At 37.8% G+C, this 18,239-nt stretch overlaps 1 protein-coding gene across 1 annotated transcript; it reads left to right on the forward strand.

Moving 5' to 3' along the window:
* The first annotated feature begins 1,178 nt into the window (after nt 1–1,178).
* LOC118651725 (natural killer cells antigen CD94-like) lies at nt 1,179–11,571 on the forward strand. The gene is made up of 8 exons (XM_036301195.1): nt 1,179–1,313; nt 2,219–2,341; nt 4,188–4,286; nt 5,132–5,251; nt 6,827–6,898; nt 8,197–8,345; nt 9,387–9,493; nt 11,218–11,571. The coding sequence occupies exons 1-8, from the start codon at nt 1,280–1,282 to the stop codon at nt 11,339–11,341; spliced, it is 828 nt and encodes a 275-aa protein (XP_036157088.1). The 5' UTR covers nt 1,179–1,279; the 3' UTR covers nt 11,342–11,571.
* Nucleotides 11,572–18,239: the final 6,668 nt, after the last annotated feature.

The following is an 18,239-nucleotide window of genomic DNA, read 5'->3' on the forward strand; positions in this document are numbered from 1 at the left end:
TATAAAACCATTGTATCTGGACAGGACATAAAAGAATGGAAAACTTATGACAGTTTATATCTGTGGTATCTTCTATGGTTTCAAACAGACTGGCTCAAATATGCATTAGTTTCTATGAGGTTATGACCCCAGTGAGAAAGAGTCATATGTTTATTTTTGTCCATGTACAATATCTATTTGTACCCACTTCAAATATGGGGCTTTTTTATGTGAGTCCAATAAATAGTAACAGGTAGTTTGTGTTCATGGCTACCCACTCATATTTCTGTGAATAGAAATTGTTTTTACTTAAAAAAAAAAAAGTCTGGGAGGGGGATGGTGTTACCCAAAAAACTTAAGCCAAACTTTCAATAACTGGATATATAAATGTTGTTATAGGATTTTTATCTTCAAATGCCATTTCTTATAAGATGTCATTTAAATCCACCTTTGATTAACAGGTATCTGTTATTTCCAGTATTATTCCTTTTCTTATTCAACTGGTTACCTAGCCTCTTAGTTTCCATACACTTTATGTCTTCCTTCACTACATTCTCAATCCTCAAGAGAATTTTCGATATAGACTACTCAATTGTAATTTTTTATGACAGTGGCTTTTCTTAATTTGTTTCCAGAGTGATGGAATATTACTTGCCCAAATAAATTCTATTAAAAGACTTGTTGTGTCTTGACCAGTGTTCCAAAGTGGTTAGAGCATCAGCCTGGGCACCAGAGGATGGCGTGTCAAGGCCATGTACCTGGGTTGCAGGTTCTATCCTCACCCCTGGTCAGGGCATGTGCAGGAGGCCACCAATTGATGTGCCTCTTTCACAACAATGTCTCTCTCTCTCTCTCTCTCTCTCTCTCTCTCTCTCTCTCTCTCTGTCTCTCTCTCTCTCTCTCTCTCTCTGTCTCTCTCTCTCTCTCTCTCTTTCCCCCCTTCTGCAACCCTCCTATTCTCTCTAATAGGAGAGAAATATGGAAAAATGGAAAAAATATCCTCAGGTGAGGATTAACAACAGCAAAGAAGGCTTGTTGTACACTATTTAAGTAGGGACAGTTTTTATTTTTGCAAACCTATTAGAAATATATAAAGTTGTTGATTCACATGTCCTCTGTGGTTTTTACCAGAGTAAATTAGTATCATACAACTGTATGCAGCTGCCCCTTCTTAGGCCAGGTCTGACCTTCTCCTCAAGTCTAAGGGGTTAGTGTCAGAAATATCTATTCATTCATCTACCGACACTTCTGTGGGCTCCCCTTTACCATTCAGACAAGGAACTCATCCGGCGGCTCCACAATGTCAAATGCTTCAGACTCTGAACAACCTCCAGGTACTGCTATTTTTTTTTTTAATCCAAATGTTCCATACCATTTTACTAACTGAATATTTATTTAAATACCTAAAGTAAAATTTTAGTAACTTTTGTGTATTGTCACCGCTGGTTGCAATTATAGTAGGGGCATAATTGTCAGATATTTTCTTTAGTGTTTCCAGATATGCTTGAAAGAGTACTTCCATAGATAATTAGCAGAAATAATTATCTATTTCTTGGCTAGATCTAAAATGTAATCCATTAGTTTAAGTAGTTTAAGGAGGGCTAGCTGGGCTGTTGGGTAGAAACGTGATGTGTCTTTTTTTACTACTAGTATATTCATATTCCTATCGAACTTTAAAAATAGTAATAACCTCTTAATATTTTACAAGTGCAAGAGGGGTCCTATTTTATTTTATTTTATTTTATTTTGCTTACTTTTTTTTTTTACCACTTTTTAAAAAATTGTTGCCAGTATTACAGATATCTCCACCCCCCTGCATTTGCCCTCTTTCACCCCCACTTCACCTGATGCCTTCTTCACACTACTGTCTGTGTCCATGGGCTGTGTATATATGCCTATATGTTCTTCATTTAATCTCTTCCTGTCTCCCCTCTCATTTGAGATCTGTCAGTCTGTTCCATGCTTCCATGCCTCTGGACCTGTTTTATATAGTCAGTTTATTTTGCTCACTAGATTCCACATGTGAGTGAGATCATGTGATCTTTCTCTGACTGGCTTATTGTACTTAACATAATAATCTCCGGGTCCATCCATGCTGTCGCTAAGGGTAAGAGATCTTCCTTTTTTAAAGTTGCATAGTATTCCACTGTGTAAATGTAACACAACTTTTTTATCCACTCGGTCTAAAATAATTTGCTTTATAAGGTTAGACATTAATAACTTACTTTCTATGTTAAAGAAATCACAGAGCAGACAGAGATAATCCCTATTGCGGACTTGGAATCGCCTCTTCCCCTTCCTCCCCCGCCTCCTCCTCCAGAGGATGAGTGGGACCCAATTCCTGAGCACAGCAATAGGAATGGTAAAGTATATATACCACATTTTATTAATTTGTGTTCTCTCTGTGTTAGCTTAGGCTACCTATTTCCCCTGGTTTTACTTTTCTCTAAGTTGTTACTATTTGGGTATTTTAAAATTTAGAGAAAATATCGAGCTTACATTTTTTCCCCAAAACATATGTAAAAATAAACAAAACCATATATTCTCACAGACATGTTTGAAAAGTTCATATATTAAGGAGCATATTTAAAGATAAAAGAAACCATTTGTCCAAATATAGATCTGTTTCCTCACGTGAAACTGGGATACAAATGTGCTTGAAGTTTAAATTTCAGTAAAATTGTAAAAAGTCAGTAAAATGCTGAGCCCTACTATACAATTGCCTCCTTTTGACCATAATTAAGCTTAACATCATTTTGTAGAACACAGTTTCTCAATTCAGCACTACTGATGCTTTGGGTTAGATAGTTCTTTGTTGGGGGGACTGTCCAGTGATTACAGGATGTTTAGCACCATTGCAGGCTTCTACCCACTAGATGCCAGTAGCACTCACCCATTAGTTATGACACCAACAATGTCTCCAGACATTTACCATGTCTCCTGGGGACAAAATTATCTTTGGTTGATAGCCACTAAGCTATATTATCCAGCAAGTTAAAAAATGAGTTAGACATTAATTATGAATATAACCACTCTCTTTGGTGGGAGCTTTTCATTTTGTTTCAAAAGTATAATTCTTCAGAAATATAAGGAAATACCTTTATGCACTAGAATTTATAAATTTATGTCAGATGGAATAATAAACATATCCCCCGAAAAAGACTATTAACAATAATGTCTGAAAGTTTAGTTTCTGGAGTGTGGGGATGTAGCATATTTTTATGAAACTGAATAAATTATAGATGTTGGTAGTTCTATAGCCAAATATCATTCAGTTAAGATACTACCTAAGATTTACAGTAATTCTTTATGAGGAGAATATACTACTAGTCATTAAGTTCTAATAATTCTATCTTAAAAACAACATAGATTTAAATACTTAAGCATTTCCCCCATCTGATTAAATTAATGAGGATAATGCTAACTGAACTGAAATTTTATGCCTGGTATTTAAGAATATTTAATAATACCTGTATGCAAAATTTTCATCTGTGGTGGAAGTCCTCAAGACCGCACTCAGGTTTATGATTCTCTAAAAGCATTCATAGAACTCAGTATATTGCTGTACATTCAACTTAGGTTTATGACAGTAAAAGGGTAAAAGCAAAATCACCAAAGGTTCGTGAAGTGCCGGGAGGCCAGGCTCAAGTTACCAAGGACCCTCTCCCAGTAGAGTCAGGTCTTGTGAATTCCTCTAGCAACACGTATGTCAACACATGTCACATGCTGCCCACCAGGGAAACTCACTGGAGAATCAGTGTTGAGTTTTGATCTGGAGCTGCTCACACAGGCAGCCTCAGGTTGGCATGTAACAAAGTTCCAGATTTCCAGAACGGAAGCAGTTGTTCAGCACAAAGTATATTGCTTGCAGAAACAGTTTAAGCCCAGTGAGCCATTCTTATCGCTTAATTGTGATGGGAACGCTCCTGAAACTATTTGCAGATGCCAGCCGAGGCCATCTTGTCAGCAGGCCTTGTGGGACAACAGTCAGGTCCATCATGTTAATTCTTGGCTGCACATCCTCTTAACTAGGTTTTTTTTCCTCTTTTCATTCAGCCTAATAGTTCATAGTAATTCACTCATTGGACATCATCCTTCAGAAAATTCAGGATATTTTTGAAACAATAATAAATGAAAAATATTGACATTAATCTTTCAAATAGTAGGAGCGGACATTCTCTCTGATTATCTCTCACTGTGTTTCTTAGCTTCTGCCTTCCCCTTTTCTGTATATGGAATCATTCCAGTGGTCCTGGGAATCTTCAGCCTGCTGCTCTTGATGTTATGTGGATTCTTTGGTTACCAATGTAAGTTTGATTTATTTGGGGAAAAGAAATAATAGCCTATTTGTTAGATTATCATATTGCTTTAAACTATTTCCAGATCCCAGTTTTTGGTAAATGTATTAATGCCATGCTGAATAGAGAACAGGGAAAAAGACATTAAATTATCACAACATTTTCCTATTTTAGTGAATTTAACTTTGTGAGCTCTCAACTGCACATTTTTTTTCTAAGGAGGATATATTATTGCAATACTGCTTAAGATATTCATAGCAATGATTACTTATCATTATTTTGAAAATTACAACTTACTAAGAAAATTTAGCTCAATGCATTTGCAATTGTCTTAACTATGAAAATAGAAAACTTCTTTGACAATTTATTCCAATTGTCCATGCCATCAACAATCTATCTTAGATCAATAGAATGTTTTTATTATTAAAATCATTTGCCATCTGTTATTAAAAAATAGTAGTTTCTCTGGGATAACATTAATTTGAAACTAAAAATTTTATACTTTTGCTTATGAAGTAAAATTCTACATATTAAATCAACCGGACATGATGTTAAAAGATTTGAGATGATTTTTGTTGTTTTTGTCTCTTTTAATTGAGCTGAACAGTTTTTTTATTGATAGAAACACATTCAAACATAAGAAATTAAGATTATATTTTAGAGTTAGACTAGATTTTAGAAGTAATGGTGGATAAATTAAAATTCCCTTAGCTAAATATCATTTATAGTTTTCAAAGACATTCCTGTGGGAATTTATTAAGGAGGAAACTGTAACAATTCAACATCTTATTCTAATATGCTACTGTTTCATAATTGAGTATATGCTTATACTTATTTGGAATTCTTGTCCTTAGACTTTCAAAGTATTCTGGCATCTGAGAAAAAGATGAAGGATCTTAACCAATGGATTGAGTCTTTCCAAGACAAATCAGAAAGGTTTCTTCAGATCCAAAAAGTTCTTTACCAAAATAAAGGTAATATCAGAACTAGAACACACTCTCTTTACAGAATGCTGGATTGTTTTCCTTGTTGCAGCCCTAAAATGGTTCATCGCTAATGTAGCAGCATGGTAGTTTTAATGGCTTCTTGTCTCTTTAATTCTTCATGCCATCTTCTGAAACTGTCTCACATGTATCAAAAATAGCTTCCTATATTAATTAATTGGCTCATTAATTCATTTATTTATCACATTTATTCAATGCGCACTAGATGCCCACAACTAGGCTGGTGGTCAAAAATAAATGCAGTCCTGGCAGATGTTGCTCATTGGTTAGAGAGCATTGGCCACACACGGAAGAGCCTCAGGTTCTATTCAAGCTCAAAGGCACATATCTGGGTTGGAGGTTGTTTCCTGGCCCTGGTTGAGGCTTGTGAAAAAGGCAAGCAATCTGTGTCTCTCTCACATACATCTCTCTCTCTCTCTCCCCCTCCTTCCTTCTCTTCCACTCTATCTAAAAGCAATGGAAAAAGCCTGGCAAGCGTGGCTCAGTGGTTGAGCATTGACCTGAACCAGGAGGTCAAGGTTCGATTCCTGGTCAGGGCACATGCCTGGGTTGCAGGCTCAATCCCAAGTGGTGTGTGTGTGTGTGTGTGTGTGTGTGTGTGTGTGTGTGTGTGTGTGCAGGAGGCAGCCTATCAATGATTCTCTCTTATCATTGGTGTTTCTATCTCTCCTTCTTCCTTCCTCCCTGAAATAAATAAATATATATTTTTTAAATAAATAAAAACAATGGAAAAATATCCTCAGGTGAGGATAAACAAACACATACATACATACATACATACATACATACATACATAAAATATGAACCCAGCCCTTAGGAGGCTTAGAGAAAACATGTAAACCAAAAATAAAATGTCAAGGCCAGCAGTTGTGCAAGATGTTCATGGAGCATGAAAATGGAAGAACTTAAATATCTGAAAAGTGATCATGTTTTCACAGTTTCTGTATGCCTCCTAAGGAAAGAAATTTAAAATATTGGAGTAATCTGAAAGCTACTTTTATGTTAATTAAATTGGAATATAAAAATAGTCTATGTTTATGATAAATATTTTACAGAGGACTTGCATTAAAATATTATTTTTTTCTTGTGATGTATCAAACCTATATTGAAAAATTAAATCAACCATTTGAGAGTTCTTTAGTGACTATGCATGTTAAAAGACGGGTTTTGTTTGTGTTTTAGTTGGGATAAGATTGACGTATAATGTACAAGTTTGAGAAGTACAATGTGTTGGTTTGATACATTTATATATTGCAATATGAATTCTACAGCAGTATTAGCTAACACCTTTATCCTGTCACGTAATTATCATTTATTTTTGTGTTGAGAACGATTAAAATCTAGTCGCTAAGCAACTTTGAGTTTATAGTACAATCAATTATTTCAGCCAGAGATGAAACTAATTCTGTAGGAAAGGGAACTGGACTAAAATTATGTCCATATTTTTCCACTTGATCCTTATCATTATTGTGATTCTTGAAATAGTAAAAATATCAGATGTAATGTGTTTTCTCATCTAATATTTAGTCTTGTTGTCCTGTATAGAAACCCTTGAACAGCTCCAAAAGGAGAATGAGTATATTATTGAGGCTTTGGAAGAACTAAATGCAAAACAAGGTAATTTGGAAGTGAGATAATTCTGAGTTGATGATAATCCTATATAATAAAGAGGTAATATGCAAATTGACCCTATGCCCTTGTGTCATCACAAGATGGCCACCCCACATCATCATAAGATGGCCACCCCCATGTTGTCACAAGATGGTTGCCACAAGATGGCTGGCAGGGGAGGACAGTTGGGGGCAATCAGGCTGGCAGGGGAGCAGTTAGGTGTCAATCAAGTCTGTAGGGGAGTGTTTAGGGGGTGATCAGTCTGGCAGGCAAAAGTGGTTAGGGGAAATCAGGCAGGTACACAGGCGAGTGATTAGGAGCCAGCAGCCCCAGATTGTGAGAGGGATGTCCCAGATTGGAGAGGGTGTAGGCTGGGCTGAGGGAAACTCCCCACAGTACATAAATTTTGTGCACTGGGCCTCTAGTCCTATATAATAAAAAGGTAATATGTAAATAGATGGAACAGCAGAACAAACAACCAATCAAAGTATAATATGCTAATGACATGCTAAGGATGCTCAACCACTTGCTATGACCTTGCACTGACCACTGGGGGGGGGGGGGGCGGGGCAGACAGTCAACTGGTCAACCAGTCGCTATGATGTGCACTGGTCACCAAGGAGCAGATTCTCTGACCAGTAGGTTAGCTTGCTGCTGGCATCTGGGCGATCAGTACTGAACCAGATGGGCTGGACACGCTCTGGAACCCTCCCATGACCCCTCCCCAGCCCAATCATGCACCGGTGGGGTACCCTCAGCCTGGCTGCTCCATCTCGCAATCTGGGACCCCCTTGGCAGATGTTGGATAGCCGGTTTCAATCCAATCCCATAGGCCACTCCCCTTGGGTGGGTGCCAAACACAAGGCTCATGATGGCTGGCGAGCACTGCTATGGCAGTGCGAGTCTTTCCCTTTCAGGACTGATTGGGCATGAGCCCGTGGCAGGCACAGTGGGGCCAGGATGAGTGGGAGTGGCAGGTCAGAACTGTAGGTGGTGTTGAACTGCAGGTTTTTGCCCAATCCCTGCAGGCCACCCAGAGGGATCCCACCCATGCATGAATTTGTGCACTGGACCTCTAGTTCTTAATAACAGCTTCATTCTTTTTTTTTTCTTTCTTTTTTTTTAAGAATGTGGTTAAAGCCTGTGGGGCAGGGCAGTGTGGAGGGAGGTGAAGTGTGGCAGGGAGGCGGGGGACACTTCTAATAGAGCCAACCGCATTCTTTTAAGAGGGAGAAGCTATGAAGCAGTAAAGCCTTGTTTGTGAGGTTCTGTGGGCGCTGAGTAATAAATCTTTTCTTTCCTAGGAGACTGCTGTGGGTCTCTGCATCACTGGGTGCAACACAGAGACTATTGCTACCACCAAAGCATAGAAATGGTTTCTTGGTTAAACTGTTCTGATCTTTGTGTCACTTTGAATGCTACATTTTTAAAGACCGGAAGGAATAGATTGAAGGTGAGATTGCATTTCATTCTCTATTTCTGGAACATGAACAAACAACAGATACCAGTCGAAAAGAAGGGCTCAGCTGTAGATCTAAAACCCAGGATAAAGGATATTTTCTTGTTTAATTTTTTACTACTCTTTCCTGGTGTGTCCACTTCAGCACACTTTTCTTTTTCGTCGTAACACACATACCCTCCCTGCAGAAACCTAGCAGTTATGTTCCTCTGCATGCATTGTGCTTTCAGACATAACCATCACTAACTACTTCACCTCCTTCAATATTTATTCAGTATCACCTAACCCAGTGATGGCGAACCTTTTGAGCTCGGCGTGTCAGCATTTTGAAAAACCCTAACTTAACTCTGATGCCGTGTCACATATAGAAATTTCTTGATATTTGCAACCATAGTAAAACAAAGATTTATATTTTTGATATTTATTTTATATATTTAAATGCCATTTAACAAAGAATAATCAACCAAAAAAATGAGTTCGCATGTCACCTCTGACACGCGTGTCATAGGTTTGCCATCACTGAAACCCAACAGTGCTTTTTAAAATTGCAACCTGCGTATCATGTCCACTGCACAGCCCAGATATTCTCCTCTGTAATCCTCTTACCCTGCTCTAATTTTTTATAGCACTTGTCACCTTTTTACAGACCATATTATTCATATGTTCCTTTATTCCTATCTGGCTGACACCCTCACTGGAAGCAGGAATTTTTCTCATTTTTACTCAATGATATATACCAAGCTCAAAGAATAGGCACCGAGTTTAATGAATGATAAAATGAGTTAAGAAAGGTAATTCTTTTTTGGTGTATTGTTATCTTAATTATAATATTTTCTTTCAGTTATTTTGTTTCTTCTTTTTATTGAATTCCTGGTTTGAGAAATGTACAGATTTTTGGTGTTTCATTTGTCAGTGGCATATATTGACTCATTGTTTTTACTTTTATGATTATTTCTCACTTGACACAAGTTCATTATTTTTATCCCTAAATGCAATTTTACTGTTAATACCTTTGTGTATTTTGGGTCCATGCAGAATATCATGAAGCTACTTGCAGTGAATCAGACTTGGCTTGGCCTCTCTTATAAGAAAGCAGACAATGAATGGAAGTGGGAGGATGGCTCTTCTCCTTCTCCTGACCTGTAAGTATATAATTCAATTCCTTGTTCCTTTTTTTCAATGTCTTTCACTTAAAGAGCTGAAGAAAATAGAGATGATTACTGGGAGTAGAATTTAGACCTTTTTTATTTCTTGCTTTCATTATTTCATATTATACTGTCAGCAACTTTACAAATTATAAAGTCATTTATGTGTTTCACAGTTTGTATAAATATGCCTCAAATATTAGATGCTCTGATTGATCACTATTTTAGATAATGAATATAATATAGGGAGGAACTTCATTATATATGAATTTTGGGACATCTCTAGTATTTTATTGGGGGAGAGGTACAGAACTGCTATTCCTCAGCCAAAGAATTTGGGCCTTTTTATGGTTTCAAGTACATACTGCTAAATTGTTATCCAAAAACATTGCATTAGACAACTATGACTGTATATACATGATTCTCTCTCTCTCTCTCTCTCTCTCTCTCTCTCTCTCTCAGTATACATATACTATATATACTATATATATACTATATGTATACTATATATACAATAGTATATATGTTGTGACACTATATATGTGTATTTATATATATATTACCAAGCTGTTTCATGACTCTGTGACAATTTTATTTAATATGTCAAAGTTTTAATAATTTTGATAGCTGATTGACTTAATTTTGTTCTCTTAGGGTATTTATGAAGCTGTTTTTCCATTTATATATAATAAACACACATATTATATATAACTAGAGGCCTGGTGTATGAATTTTTTCACGGGTGGGGTCCAGTCGGTCCACCCCAATCAGGGCCAATTGGGTCAGGCTGGCCTGTGGGAGGGGCTGTGGGCAGTTGACCGGCCAGTCCCCCTGATCAGGGACAGGGCTGGCCAGAGGAAGGGGCTGTGGGCTGTTGGCTGGCCAGCCCTGCTCCCTGGTTGAACTCCCAGCCGAGCTCCTGATTGAGGGACAATTTGCATATTAGCCTTTTATTATATAGGATATTCTAAACTTCATGAGTAATAATTTTAGCTGACTTTTATATCTAACTAGAGGCCTGGTGCACAAATTCATGCACGTGTGAGGTCCCTCGGCATTGGCTGGCAATCAGGGCCAATCGGGGCTGCCTCGCCCAGTCCTGATGGGAGCAATTGGGGCCAGCCGGCCAGGAGGAGGGACTATGTGAAGTTGGCCGGCCACGGGAGGTTGGCTGTGGGAGTGCACTGACCACCAGGGGTCAGCCCCCGCATTGAGCGTCTGCCCCCTGGTGGTCAGTGAGCAGCATAGCAACCAGTCGACTGGTCGTTTAGTCAACTGTCATAATGGTCGCTTAGGCTTTTATATATATAGATGCAATGTATTTCCAAGTAAAATGTCCTTCCTTCAACTGTTGCTGTGCATGCAGAGTTGAGGGGTTTCTATCACGCTGATCTGTACTTAAACTTCATTTTATAACCCAGGTCTTTGGTGCTGTTTTTCATGCTACTGACGTAATTTTGCAGGCAGACCATTCTCTTTCTCTTTCTACAGGTGTATATTTTCCCACTTATAAATAATTATCACATTTTGTAAGTTTACCTATTGTTTACATGTCTATCTCATCTCTTCTAAAATGTATGAATTCTTTGAAAAGAATTCACTTCCTTGAGTTCCCCACAGCACCTGGCATAATAAATTTCACATAATATGTCCTTAAGTAATGCTATTTAATTTGAATACAGTGAGTATGGCCAGTGACTAATATTTTCTAAATTTTATAGGGGTTTACCAGAGCCAAGTCCAGATTTCCAGGGGAAATGTGTGTATGCAAATGCACATACCATTGGTTTTGATAACTGCACCAGGTCCTTTTCATGCATGTGTGAGAGGGCTGCCCACGAATAAATCAGAAGAAGAATGCAAAAGAAGAGCTGTGAGGTTTGAATCTCCATAATATTCCAGATTCAAGATTTGCCTGTCGTTAGTCTACTGTTATTTCGTGTTATTTGTAAATCTTTTTTTTCATGGCACAAAGAGATAAATGAGTTTATGATAGAAGGACACAGGGTGTACGATCATAGCAAAAATATCATGGTAGCCCAGAAAACTGAAATTTCAGAGCTTCTTTGTTTTGTGAAAATTGTATAACAGTTAATAAACATTTCATTCATCATGAATAATTTTGGTTTCTTTTTTATATTTCAAATTTTATTTATTCATTTACAATTGCGAATTCATGGAAACAAAGCTTCAAAACAAATTCAATGAGAAATATGTGATAATTTTACATTTACAAAGAATGGCAAACAAAGAAATATCAAAGGTATCACAAAGAAAAATATCAAAACATAAATTTACTTAAAACAAATTTCTGAAGTAACTCATTTTTTAAGTTGTTTGCAAGAGGTCTTCCTAGAAGATTTTATAATATGTCAGTTTCATTACATCTTTAATTTCTTGCTTTTCATCTTAGTGGATAAGATATCTTTCGTGTCAGAGGCTACTTTTAAATGGACTCTGGTTCTTTCCTCTCATCCCACTTTGCTTCAAGTTTTTGTTACACTAACTACCCCCTTCACATACATTCAATCACTTTCATTTAAAAAGCCTTACCTTCAAGACATGAACATACCCATACATCTCTCCCTATCCCTTTAAACTCCTCTTCTAATTACCCCTTTTATAAGTTTCTCTTCAAAGTAAATGTACTTGAACAAAGAATCTACAATGGTTATGTACTTCCTCCCTTTCCAATCATTACTCAGAACTCTGTTACACATCTTACCTTTCTTCTCTTTTTTCAATCCATTTTGGCTGAAATGCAATGTAAGGAAAGACTGAAAAGCATTAAAGAAGCATTTATGGCTTCATGCTGTTTAGCCACGAGAAGGAGTTTGTAGTTGTCAGGAATCTACTCAAGTCTTTTAGGCAGAGAATAGATAAGATTTATTTCATCCTGGGGTAGTGGATATGCTTTGGGAAAATTGAAACTGCACATGCTTTTTGAAACTGACTTTAACCTGAGGTTGTTTATTTTCAGAAGAAGAAATCCACTCCAGGGGAATTCCAGTCATTTTATTCATATCTTTTCTGAGTAATTGTTATGAAAAAGCCTCCATCAGGCAACATCAAAGATGAGGGCAAGTTTACACATCAGGTTTCGCATTCACTCACAATGATAAAATAGAAACAGAAGGTAAAGAGATCTAGAGGACTTAAAAACCAGACAGGAAGTTGGTTTTGAGATAATAACCTATGTTTTCAAAATAATCTAGATTTGCTAGTGAAGCTCTAAGCGTTTAAGAGTTTCATGAAATATTTTGGCCCACATTTAAAATTTATTTAACTCTCTTGTCTGATGTCAACTGACTTCATAATTAGATTGCCCACTTGAGGTCATAAGATGGCTATGGATGCTATGAATATTATATTCCCATAGCTTTAGAGCCAATAGAAAGAATAATGCATAATTAATAGTCACTTACAACACCCAACTTTCCCTAAGATTGAGTGGCGTACACTGAAACAATAATGGAGATCAGAGGCTTGATGCTAATTGTTAGTTAGCTTTTGCATTTCACCAAGGAAGATGAAAAGGGAGGGGAAATACTTCTCTCTGAATCCTAGCATGTGAAATTGGATCAGCTAATTAAATGTTTCACCGAAGACTTGCCTCATAAGATAACTTGTTCACAAGGGAGTTAGGATGTGAACATCTTTGAGTGCCATTTACCTTGTCCTCCACAACCTTCAGTTCCTGGTGGGAGGAATGTGGAACTCTTCTGTGGCCTACATCTCCCCTGGGCAAATTCTTTGAGCGCAGACCTGATGATGGTGTGTTTTTCTCTGGTGACACTCTTGGTCTAAAAGCTTAGTGCTCTGCAGAAGGGAAGGTGGCAGCATCAGGTTGATTGTCCATATTAACAGTTTATTTCTACAGATATTTTAATGGCATGCTAACAGCAGCTGTATTGGAGATATTGTACATACACAATTCAGAACTGGAAATGTTCTGACAGACTGTACCAAATATGCTTTATGTCTTTTTTTCCTCTCCATCTTTTCATCTGAGCCATATACAGTACATATTCATTAAAGAAATTTAAGATTGTAATTATATTGTTTCAAGGACATATTTTTTTTTCCAAATTTCTTTTTTTCCAACAAATGTCTACTGAGCTCCTCTTTCGTGCCAGGCATTCTTCTAGGATCTCAAAATATATAAATGGACAAAACTAAGAAGAGGTGCTGTCCACATGGAGTGGCATTATGGTGGAGAAAAGTCAGACTGCGAATGTACAAATTATATATGTAATGAGTGATCATAAGTGGTAGTGAGAAAAATAAACAGTGAAGGGTATTTTGCCATGCCAAAGGAGGGACTGTGTTTAAATAGTCAGGGAATGTCTTGGCTAATCCATGTAAAATTCTGTTTTAATTTTGAGAATTAAATCATCTAAAATTTCACATTCTCTTAGATAACTGTAATTCTCCATCTTTTCAGTTGTTAAATGCCTTCTTGGCAGTATAATTATTCTTTTTTAAATAAAACAAATGACAGATTAATAGGGCTCTAATTTCTGTATAAGAAATTAAAATAACTTACTGGTTTAAACAGGTTGTAGAAAAGCAAAACATTAATAGCTTTCTACCTTTTTGTTGTTGTTTTTTTTTTTACTTCATGACATGAAGGCCATGAGTAAGGAAAAGGAAGGCAGGGGTAGTTACTGTTTTCTTTTATAATTTCAAAAGTGGGTAGAGAGCCATCTAAAGAATATTGATCGGAAGAGAGATAATCAACTTATCTAAATCCAAATTTCCTAAAATAGCGTAAAAAGCCGATACCTATGACCCGAAAAAATAAACACAAAATTCACATCAATTGAGCACGACTAAGAGCCAGAAAACACAAAAACTTCAAATTACCTGTAAATAGAAAAATAACAACAAATTTCTAGTGTAGTCATTTCTAACTAATTTTTTGGAAGCTGTAGGGGTTTTAGAGAAACTGAGGACTTCTGCAGAAAGTAAAAGACCACACAGATTGTGAAAATCCTAAAAAGGAGTCCCAGTAGATCAGGTGCCGGGTACAAGAAAAAGACTTAAAAATGCATTTTGGACTCTTACTCTTAAGAGTCAGTGTTGGTAAGGCAACACTCTCAATTGAAAAGGAGGGAGAGAAGGAAGAAGCACATCTGGAACCTGTGCAGTGAAGGGAAAAAAGAAGCAAGTATATGCATGTAAAGTAGGGAGGGTGTTGATGTATGTTAGGCAAAACGACATTTTTTTTTTTTTGATGCTATTTTTTTTTTTATTAGTTAAGGTATTACAAGTGTGTCCTCATCCCCCCCATTAATCCCCAACCTCCCCCCCACACACACTCATGCTCCCATCCCCCCTGTTGTCCATGTCCATTGGTATGGCTTATATACATGTATACAAGTCCTTCGGTTGATCTCTTCCCCTTACCCCCGCCCTCCCCTACTTTCCTTCTGGGGATTGATAGCCTGATTGCTGTTTCTCAGTCTTTGAGTCTGTCCCTTTTCATCAGTCTATGTTGTTCTCTATAATCCACAAATGAGTGAGATCATGTGGTATTTATCTTTCTCTGACTGGCTTATTTCACTTAGCATAATGCTCTCCAGTTCCATCCATGCTGTTGCAAAAGGCAAGAGTTCCTTTTTTTTTTACCGCAGCATAGTATTCCATTGTGTATATGTACCACAGTTTTCTAATCCACTCATCTGCTGATGGGCACTTAGGCTGTTTCCAAATCTTAGCTATGGTGAATTGTGCTGCTATGAACATAGGGGTGCATATATCCTTTCTGATTGGCGTTTCTGGTTTCTTGGGATATATTCCTAGTAGTGGGATCACTGGAATAAACAAATGGGACTACATCAAAATAAAAAGCTTTTGCACAGCAAAGGAAACCATCAACAAAACAACAAGAAGACCCACTACATGGGAGAACATATTTGCCAATGATACCACCGATAAGGGTTTAATTTCCAACATTTACAGGGATCTCATGAAACTTAACAAAAGGAAGATAAACAATCCTATAAAAAAATGGGCAACGGACCTAGATAGACACTTTTTGAAAGAGGACATACAGAAGGCCGAAAGACATATGAAAACCTGCTCAAAGTCACTAATTATACGAGAGATGCAAATCAAAACGACAATGCGTTATCATCTCACACCTGTCAGAATGGCTATCATCAACAAATCAACAAACAACAAGTGTTGGAGAGGATGTGGAGAAAAAGGAACCCTTCTGCACTGCTGGTGGGAATGCAGACTGGTGCAGCCACTGTGGAGAACAGTATGGAGCTACCTCAGAAGACTAAAAATGGAACTCCCATTTGACCCAGGCAAAATGACATTTAAAAAACACCGTCCAAGCTTCCTCTCTCTCTCAAATCCATTTGAGAGGCTGCATTACAATATCCTAACAGAAGAAGACACTCTCGAGCTAGGAATCTAACTAACTACCTAACCACAGTACCAGTCCACTAAAAGATATGTTCACCTACTTTAAGATATCATAGGAGGAATACAGGAAAGGAGAATCAAAACGTTTAAGCTGATGCAAATTTTCTCCCATAAAAACCAACCATGAAACATAAGGAAACCAAGACAATACTCCAAACTGATATAAATATCCCAAAAGACAACATTTGTACACAAACCAAAAATTCACAAGAAGCAAAAGTAAAGTGTAAACAATTGTTCTTTTTCACTCACCTATTTTTATAGATAATTTTGTTATCTAAATAATGGAATGCCTAGCTACAAGCTTCTTTCTAGGGGCATTCTTTATTTTAGTCTCTTTCAATGTTAATTTTCTTAGATAAATATCTACTAAATTTAATTTTCATCATCATGTAAGATTTTCCTGAAAATATACAATGTTAAATTACTTCCTACATCAATACATTTCACTTTTGGATTTTATTTATATACTAGTGGCCCGGTGCACAATGAGATGAAATTGATTAGAAGAAATATTTTAATATCGCTATTTGCCCTTTCTCTATAATAGAAGTGTCAAGCAAATTCATGATCGACAATGACAGATGGAAACACATGCGTGTGATTGGTGCCAGTGAGAGCTTTATATGTAACGTGCATGCGCTAATCAATTTCGCCTTTTATAGCTATAGAATAAACTTGTTTAATTAAACCTGCTTTCTGATTTAACTGAACTTTTTCCAGCCCAGTGAAGCACCCCAACTTCTCTTATAGGTAATTGTCAGCAACACAGTAGCAAACATAACATGAAATAGATAATTTTTGTAGATCACACAGGAAGAACAAAGGGTAAAATTCTTAACTGCAGCAGTGTTTGACTAGATTCTGTGCAGAGAGAAAACCTGAAGTCATTTTCAAGGTCCACCATTTCTTTCTTCTTTTCAGTCCGGTCAAGTTTCTAAGCTTTCTAAATCTCCATTTTCCGGCTAATGAGAAGAAAAATAGGATTCCACTGAGTCTCCTATCTACCTACTCCAGGACTTCAAATAAGATGAGGTATGGGTGAACGCTTCACAGAAATTTGATTAAAGTGTATAATGTTTCCACCTGTGTTCCTGGGCTGAAGAAACCACAAAGACGCTAGTCACCCTAGGAAGAGGAAGCCAGGTGTTGCTATGTGACGTCATTACCCGGCACCCACAGCCACCATTTCCTGGCTGGGCTGGGCTGTGGGCAGCATTTTGCACCATGAGGTCTGGGCAGCGTCAGCTGTGATTTGGTGGGCTGTCGCTCCCAGGTGGTGGCAGGGCCTGTGTCCCACTTGGGGGAAGCCAATTGCTGCTTTGTGGGCGCCAGGTCCACGGTGCCTTTTGTCTGTGCGTGTCACGGCAACTCCTGCATTGAGTGTCTGTCCCTGGTGGTCACATCATAGTGACCAGCCAGAGGGCGGTAAGGACACTCAGCATATTAACTTTTTATATAGATAGATATCATATCAAATATCACATGATCTCACTTATATGTGGAATCTAATGAACAAAACAAACTGACGAATACAATAGAACCAGAAGCATGGCTACATGGAACAGACTGACACATGTCAGAACAGCTCTTTCATCAGATCTTTCAACTGGAAGGGCACAGCTCTGAGAAGACAGCTACAGAAACCACCAGAAGAAATTCTTTGGTTTGAAGGGTGAACAGCCCAAATCAAATCATGCTTGGGCCTGGGTGAAGGTGAACCAGAACCAAGGAGCCTTACCCAGCAGTAGTACGTACATATGCTCCATGGGGATGGTCCCCCACAGACACCACTCAGCACATGTGCATGAGCAAGAAACTTCTAACCCTGGCTTGGGCAGAATGGGTTAAAGTGTATATTTTAATAAGGTTAAGAAAAGTCCAACTTCCATCCGGAACCCCACATCCTCTCTTGGGCTGTCACTCAATCTCAGGAGATACTTTTTAAAGGAAGTAAACAAGGGCCCATGTGTGGAAGCAACAGGCGATTCTTCCCTCCAAATATGGCTCAACAATGCTGGGAACAAGCCATTTCCTGATGAGTGGTCAAAAGGTCAGACCCCAGCCATGTTGTCAAAGCAGAGATGTGACCCAGTTCTTGGGTTAGATGTTCAGGCAACACAATAGAACTGGGTCCTTTTTGCTCACCTAATCTGGTCTCTTATGTCTCTCACTTTTGACCTATTAAACATCCCCTTCTCAACCTCAGCTCAAAACACAAACCTATCTCGTTGGGGATATTGATTTTCAGAGGTGCCAATGCCATTTTTTGGTGGGACAGATGGGCTGCTGAGCTCAGAGTTTG

This window comes from Myotis myotis, unplaced genomic scaffold, assembly GCF_014108235.1.
Source record: "Myotis myotis isolate mMyoMyo1 unplaced genomic scaffold, mMyoMyo1.p scaffold_m19_p_3, whole genome shotgun sequence".
NCBI lineage: Eukaryota > Metazoa > Chordata > Mammalia > Chiroptera > Vespertilionidae > Myotis > Myotis myotis.